General features: G+C 35.0%; 1 protein-coding gene across 1 annotated transcript; it reads right to left on the reverse strand.

Moving 5' to 3' along the window:
- Nucleotides 1-819: 819 nt before the first annotated feature.
- Nucleotides 820-4,222, reverse strand: HELRODRAFT_75510 (hypothetical protein; the record flags this gene model as incomplete). Its single annotated transcript, XM_009015543.1, has 3 exons — nucleotides 820-995; nucleotides 2,859-2,988; nucleotides 4,094-4,222. Coding segments are annotated over 3 exons (435 nt in total), but the record flags the coding sequence as incomplete, so codon positions are not given.
- Between the last annotated feature and the right edge of the window lie 4,491 nt (nucleotides 4,223-8,713).

Genomic DNA, 8,713 nt, shown 5'->3' on the forward strand with positions numbered 1-8,713 from the left:
CAGTAGGTTTTTATTCAAGCTGCCATAGTCGTAGCTGTCGTTTAGGTAATTTAGGTTGTTGTTGTTGTTGTGAAAATAATAGTTGTTGCCAGAGTAGTAAAGTTGGCTGTAGTAGTAAGAGTTGTCTATATTGTTTTCATCGATGTTGTTGTTGTAGTGGTTATTTTTGTCGTTGTTGATAATACTTTTTGAGGTCTTATCATTATTTAATGAGAGTTGTTGTTGTTGCAGAGTTGGTTCGTGTCGTGGTCGTACCTGATTGTGTCGTTCTGTCAAATTTGTTGATTCGTTTTTGGCAGAGTAACTGCTGTTGTACGATTTGCCGCAACTGTTCAGAGTTGAACTACCGCTGCTGCTGCTGTTGTTGTTTTTGGTGTTATATTCTTTGTTGTTACTAAATTCTTTATTGTTATATTTTTTGTTGTTATATTCTTCGTTGTTGTTGATGTTGTTGTTGTTGTTGTTGTTTCCGTTGATGCTATTTAAATTATCGTTGGCGGTCTTCTCGTTTTGCCTCAGCTTAATCTTACCACCGCTGTAACAATTACTCTCGAAAACCTCATTCTCTCCGTAACAACAATCATTATCAATACCGACGTCATCAATATCATCACCTCTGCAACTAGCAACAACGTCGTCTTCGTCGTCATCACGTTCAATGGCATCGTCACTCACACCACAACTCACTCTCTCCTTCTTATTTCCTTCAGCGGAACTACTCACAAAGACCTCACCATCACTACTTCCCCCGCTACTCGTGCTGTGATTGGCGGCTCGTACTGTGGTCGACGATGTTAGCTGCTGCTGCTGCAGTAGAACGTGCATCTTCATGTGCTTGCGTAGGGATGATGGGTGGGTGTAAGTCTTGTCGCAACCTTCAAATCGACAGTGAAATGGCTTGTCGCTCGTGTGCACGTGGCTGTGTTTTTTGCGGTCGGAACTGTTCGCGAATCGTCGGTCGCATCCTTCGAAGTCGCATTTGAAGGGCTTCTCACCTGGAGGATGGAAAAGTTTTTGAGATTTTTTTTGTTATTGATTCTTTGTTACTGTTTTGAAATTCAGAATGGAGAACACTTGCTTATTGCTTGTTTAAATTTTGAAAAAATTATTATCAGTTGGTGAGCCTGTGTGTGTTTAATTGTCTGTGTGCGTGCATGTGTTTCTGAATGTATGTTTGTGCCCTGTGAGAGCAACTGCTACTTTTGAGGAAGTGCACAGTTTCATTTCTGTAATGGTTTTCAGACAAACTTAACTACTACATTATATATGAACATAATATAAGTAGTTGTAAAGTTACGATCAAGCACACAATTTGACAAATAAAAAAACTGGCAAACAAAAACGGACAGATAATTAAACCAATGAACCAACCAACAACCGAACGAACAAATAGGTGAACTATATCATAAACCCTCCGCCGAGTTATGAAAACAAACACGGCATCAGTAACAACATCAACCCAATAATAATCTATCGAGCAGACATGACACGTTGGTAAACGCATTAACAGAGAGTTTATGTTTTCCATGATTACTGATACAAACAAAACATACAAACACACCAAATTCATTAATACACAAAATATTTGCGTGGAAATATTATATTTGGTTCGATATGATGCAAAGATAGACTATATTTTGAGTGTATGTTTTTTTTTATTTGTTTTCAATTTTGCAGCTGAAGAAGGCAACATACAGGCCAGGCACACCAATATACCACACACACATACAGACACCACAAACACACACACTATACAAACGCCGCACACACATACAAACGCCACACACACATATACAAACACCACACACACACACACACATACAAACACCACACACACACACACACACATACAAACACCACACATATACAAACACCGCAGACACATACAAACTCCATACACACATACAAACACTGCACACATACAAACACCACATACACCACACCAACAACTACATTATTTACCCGCCACTTACGTAAACTGACAAGTACTAAAGTATTTATTTTTTTAAAAATACAACACACAAACTCACACACACACACACACCCATACACGCACACATACACACATACACATACACATATATATATATATATATATATATATATATATATATATATATATATATATATACATAAACACATTTTAAGTACATATATATGAGTGTCTATGTATACATGTGTTTTTAGATTAGGTTGTATGTACCTATACAAGAACTATGGAAAAAGTATGGCCGTATGTAACTATGCGGATGATGTTAGCGCGCGCGCACTTGAGACATTTCGTGATCAGAGATGTGTGAAAATGCCACTGAACAAGGCTCACGTATATAGTGCATTAAAGAATTTAATTAATCAATTAAAAAGAAATTTTTCAATTGCTATCAATATTATTATTGTTTTCTTGCTATAACTTCTATTGGTATTATTATTATTGTTGTTGTTGTTTTTATTGTTGTTATTATTAATATTATTTTTATATCTTTATCATTGTTCTGTTTGACAAGGTTTAATCTCTTAATTGTGTCGATCGCTAGAGTGAAAGTGGTTGGTAGTTGTTGTGCTGGCTGTCGTTTGTTGATGTTTGTGCAGTAATGCATACAAAGTGCATTGATACAACAAATGCATTAATGCAAGCAAACTGCATTAATACAATCTCATCAATTTTCGCCAATTAGCTCCTCAAAACAACAACTATGTGGAACAAACACGTAACCAAAAATCAAACAACACAAACAAACGAACGAACGAACAAACAAAACAAACAACACAAACAAACGAACGAACAAACAAACAAACAACACAAACAAACATACAAAAAATGGACAAACAATACAAACATACAAACAACTAAAACTAACCAGTGTGTGTACGTTTGTGAATTTTCAAATTTTCACTCCTGGCAAAGACCTTCCCGCACCCGGGAAAGGGGCAAGGAAAGGGTTTTTCCCCCGTGTGCACCCTCACGTGATTCACCAACTTGTATTTGGCCTGTTGTTGGTGTTGGGTTGTTGTTGTTGTGTTGGTGGATTGATAGGAGGATTGATTGATCGATTGAATGGATGAATGGCATGCTGCTTGGATAAATGGATAGATAGATGGATGGATGAATGATTGAATAAATGAATGAACGGATGTATGAATGAATGAAAAAAAAATAAGTGAATGAATGAATGACTGAATAAAAAATGAGTGAATGAATGAACAAACGAACGAACAAACGAATTAATTAATGAATGAATGATCGATTGTCTTATATAGAATTGAAAAACAAGCCAGTTTTATAATTGATTGAATTAACGATTGATTGATTGAATGATTGCATGGTTGATTGATCGTTTGATAGATTGATAGATTGATAGATTGATTGATAGATTGATAGATTGATTGATTGATTGATTGATTGATTGATTGATTGATTGATTGATTGATTGATTGATTGATTGATTGATTGATTGATTGATTGATTGATTGATTGATTGATTGATTGATTGATTGATTGATTGATTGATTGATTGATTGATTGATTGATTGATTGATTGATTGATTGATTGATTGATTGATTGATTGATTGATTGATTGATTGATTGATTGATTGATTGATTGATTGATTGATTGATTGATTGATTGATTGATTGATTGATTGATTGATTGATTGATTGATTGATTGATTGATTGATTGATTGATTGATTGATTGATTGATTGATTGATTGATTGATTGATTGATTGATTGATTGATTGATTGATTGATTGATTGATTGATTGATTGATTGAATAAGCATGTTATATGATTGGTGAATAGTTAACTGATTGATTGCTTGCTTGATTGATTGATTGATATGTTGGCACCTGTTTGTTTAAGCGTTAACGAGAAATATCAAAATACCAACTACGAACTACATTTCAATGTGACAATTAGATCAATCCATCAAATATCATTCTAATAAAGAACTTTACCATTATAATTTCAAGCATATATACTGTAAAAACTTAACATAAATGCAGGCATACACAGACAAACAGAAACAGACAAACAGACAGATACACACACACGAGAACAGACAGACAGACACATACACATGCAAAAATTTAGACCTTAAATGGCTTCATAAGTCTTTCACAGCCCTGCCAGTAGCATGTGTGGTCAGTCTGCTCTGGTCCCCCAACGTGATCAACAGTTAAATGAACCACAATGTCGTGAAGTGTGTCAAACGTTCGACCACAAACAACACTCTGATCGTCGTCGTTGTTGTCGCTACTGCTGTTGTTGTTGTTGTTGTTGTTGCCGTGTAGTTGTTTGTAGCAGTCGTAATCGTTGCTGTTGATGTTGCTGCTGCTGTTTGGGTTGTTGCTGCTACTGCTGCCGCTGCTTGTGGTGATGTTGTTGATGTTGTTGACGACCCACAAGCAACGACAATGTTGATTGATTGTCGGTCCGCGAAGATACCGAAGGAATGATGACGAGCCGGGTTGGCACGAAAATACCGATTCGAAAGGCGATCGCTTCGATAGGAAGTTATCATCTACCTCGTTCAGGCAACAAATGTTGTTTGTGGTGTTGTTGATGATGTTGTTGATGTTGATGTTGTTGTTGATATTGTAATTGTTGAGGTTAAAAAAATTTGTTGACGGCGTCGCTGGGTACGCATTGTAAGGAAGGATCGAGTCAAATCTCGGAGATGGGAGAACCGGAAACGGGTCGTACGAATAACTACTTCCGGAAAGGGATGTGTTTGGAAATATTAACGATGGCTGCAGTGCAGATGATATTGACGGAAGATTTGATTGTTGCTGAGAAATTGAGCTGCTCATAAAGTTGAACAACTCGTTATTTGATTTGTTGTTGAGGTTGTTGTTTGATAAGAACATGTAATTTGTGCTGGCTGGCTGGTTCGGACTGCTCAGATCCTCGCTGTAACTCTGCTGTTTACGATTTGATATTTTGTTGCCAGGTGATCGCATCAATTGTTGAGAATGATGTTGTTGTTGTTGCTGTTGTTGTTGCTGCTGCTGTTGATGCTTCTGCTGCTGATGCTGCTTGTATTTCATGTCTTGATTGTTTGGCTCTTTGTTGGAACTGTTGTTTGTATTAGCACCGGCTAGGTTGTTATTACTAGCAAGAGAATTGTTGTAAAAATTCGATTGCACCAAAGCGTCGCCATCATTGCCACAACCAAAACTATCCGATTCTCCTAATCCGGTATTAAACATCGACGACTGATACGAGTTGTTGCCACCGCCAAACCCTGGTAGCGACGACAATGACGACAGCGATTTTTGTTGGAGGTAATCGGCAGATGAAAACTTGCCTGCGTTCATGTCGGACGGCTTTTGAAAGAATAAATTCCTCGAGTAATTGTATCCTAGATCGAAAGTTGTAGCTGGCGATTGTGAGGCACCTGCAGTTAGAACTGTGGCCGCAGTGGTTGTGGTGAGTGTGGGAAGTTTCGAGGTGTAAGTGTTGTAGTAGTTGATTGGGTCCATCGGGTTGTAGTGGGGGTAGGTTGTGTAGGGGTGGGGTGGGTTTGGAAAACCGGAAAATGGAGTATCTTGGGTGTAAAAAAACATGTTCGAGGTTTTTACACGCTTTTGTTGTGCTGATTTTCTAAAAAAAATGATTTTAATAAAAGAAAAATTGTTGTCAATGTTTGCAACTGATACAGAAATGTTGTTGCTAGTTTGATTCTTTGAATTGTAGATGTTGTTGTATCAAGAGTATCATTAAAAATTTTAACTTAAAAGTTAATTATTTTATAAAAAACAGTCTTTTAATTTGTTTAAATCAGCTTTGATTTGTATTTTGATGTTGTTTCTAACGAGATCCATAGAAATGAAATAAACCTAATTCCATCGTTAGAGATGGTTTAGGTTTTTAATTTTTATAACTTAAACTGTTGTCGTTGCTGTAGCTACTACTGCTGCTACTGCTGCTGCTACTGCTATTGTTATCGTTATAATAGCCGTTGGCAATTTTCTTGCTGCTGTAGTAGTTGTTGTTGAGTGTGTGAGAATGACAGATGAATGCGTATCCAAAAAACAACGCTGAAGAGTAGTGATTCGAACATATTCTTCTTCCTTCATCAATTTCAAATGACCAGCATACCTGAAAAAATAGCTTACAATGTTTACTTAAAATTACAAAATTAAGAAGACGCAAGCGATACGATGATGATACATTTCTAATACATTTTCTCATAGAGTACCACCAGAAAAATTTCTAATAAAGATAAAATTATAAAAAAGGTGAGACAACAAACTTTACGACTAATATCAAGAACTTATATGAATACATCTTCGTGTGTGTGCGTGTGTGTGCGTGTATGTGTGCGTGTGTGCGTGTTCACGTAACAAAGAATTCCAGCGTATAGCCGAATTTTCCAAACACATCACCCGCCGTTATAATCCAATCATAACGTTTCGCGGTGACGTAGATATTACGTCATCGTCGTTTTGAAGCGGCTCTACTCGATTGTTAGTATTTTTTTGTTGTTTGTTGGTTTGTGTTTGAAAATTTGTTTGTGTGTGTGTGTGTTTATGTTTGTTTGTGTGTGCGTGTGGGAGTTTGGAAATAATTATTTTTTTGTATGTTTATATATGCTTATAACATTGCTTGTGTTTAAGCGCGTTTGCTTTTTACGCATTGTACACAACGTCTCTTTTGCAAGTGTGTGTGTGTGTGTGTGTGTGTGTTTGTTTGTATTTGTGATTTATGTATGTGAATGTGTGTATGTATGCGATATGTATATTTGTTTGTGTACGACCACAGTGTAGGAATGCAGTGTGCGTGCGTGCGTGTTCTATGTATGTGTACTATTTTACTGTATATATATGTGTGTGTGTGTGTTTGTGTCTATGTGCGCGTGTGAGCTGTTTGTGATGATCTACGTGTGTATGTGTAGTATTATGGTGGAGATGATGGTGAAGTGGGATATGATTAGGAAGCGATAATAATGGCAATGATTAGTAACATATTAATAGTTGTTGTTATTGTTGTTGTTGTTGCAGTATTATTTGTCGTTGTGAAAAATTCTAAATGGAAAATAGCGCTTGTGTTATTTGTGGGATTTATGCTGTCATCCTTATTTATGATGATGTCATTGTTGTTGTTGTTATTAATGTCACTTGTTGATAATGTTGCTGTTGTTGTTGACGATGTTGTTGTTGCTGAGGCTGTTGCTGTAGTTGTTGATGTGGTTGTCATTAGTGTTTTGATGTAACTGATATTTATGTTGTTGGTGTTGTTTTAATGATGTTAATTAGTTGACTAAATAAATTTAGAAAAATCTAAAATACCGACCCACCTGAACCAGTTTATGAGGTCATCATCAGCCTCCGAAACCGAGCATCTAATTAATCAGCAATTATAATTATTAACAATTAAAAACTAAATTTTAATTGAAACGTGAGTTTCATCCAATCAGTTTGGACAGCCAATATCTGCCATTCATCAATTTTTTTCTCTCCAAATTTATTTCTAAAGAATTTTTCAAGACGACTTCATATTATAAATGTTATTATTTTCACATGTTTCTTTACATCAATTTTATAACTATTTTATGTAAATAATTGTTAGCATTAATATTAATTATTTTATTTAAAAAAATGCAAAATTACTAACAGCAGAATAATTATGAACGAAATTTATAATTCAATTCAACTCATCATTTTTACACATTTCGTCAAAAGCCATTCAGCCAAACCACAGCTCATCGTACAAACAGAGCATGCATGCATATATAAATCGCCATCATCTACATGATATAACATTAACAACAATAATAACAGTTAAAATAATTTCTTCAACAAAAACAGGAATAATAATAATTTCTTTTATAATGAATTAAAAAAATTAATGTTAAAGTTGCGGCAACATGCTGAGCAAACTAATTATATTAAAATTATATATATATTTATATATATATATATATATATATCCATATATATGTAATATATATATTATATATATAACTCTATACCTCTATCTATAATTGTTATAATTTTTACCAAATTGTAATTGGCTAACGGGGACTTCTTCCACGAATCATGGTTCGAAATTTTAAAATGGGTGGAGGCTGTTTTGAATTTTAGACAACGTGATTGGCTGAAAGTTTTGCGTCGGTACCAGCATGTTGCGCGTTTTGTTGTGCAATGAATGGTGCTTTATGTTTTCGATCGTTAACCAATTATTAATTAGCTAATTAACTAATTACTTTACTCAGTTTTCTACCATACCATACTATACATTACAATACTATACTATACAATATAAAACTATTCTAAATTCTATATTGAGTTTTCGCATGTTTTTGTATGTATGCATAAATTTTTGGTAGGAGTGTATGTTTGTTTGTGTGTTTGTCTGTATCACATGTATGGATTTATAATGCTTTTTGAGAAATTTAGGAACAATTTACTTGAAATAAATAAAAATATCGTACAATAGGTGGATTTAATTTTCAAAGAAATTGAAATAAACGGTGATGATAAATATTATTTATGAATATGTGATAGGATTAAAGTTGTGTGTGCCTGCGCGTACGTGAATAAAACACGTGTGTACGTGTGCGTCAATGTGAACGTTTGTATGTGCGTGCGTGCGTGAGAGTTTGTCTATGTCTGTATGTGCGTTAATGCCATTGCTCATAAATTTTTAAAAATTTTTACATTAATATGTGTTTACTGTTTATGTGTAGATAATAATTGTTTATGAGTGGT

Source organism: Helobdella robusta, assembly GCF_000326865.2.
Source record: "Helobdella robusta unplaced genomic scaffold HELROscaffold_16, whole genome shotgun sequence".
Lineage (NCBI taxonomy): Eukaryota > Metazoa > Annelida > Clitellata > Rhynchobdellida > Glossiphoniidae > Helobdella > Helobdella robusta.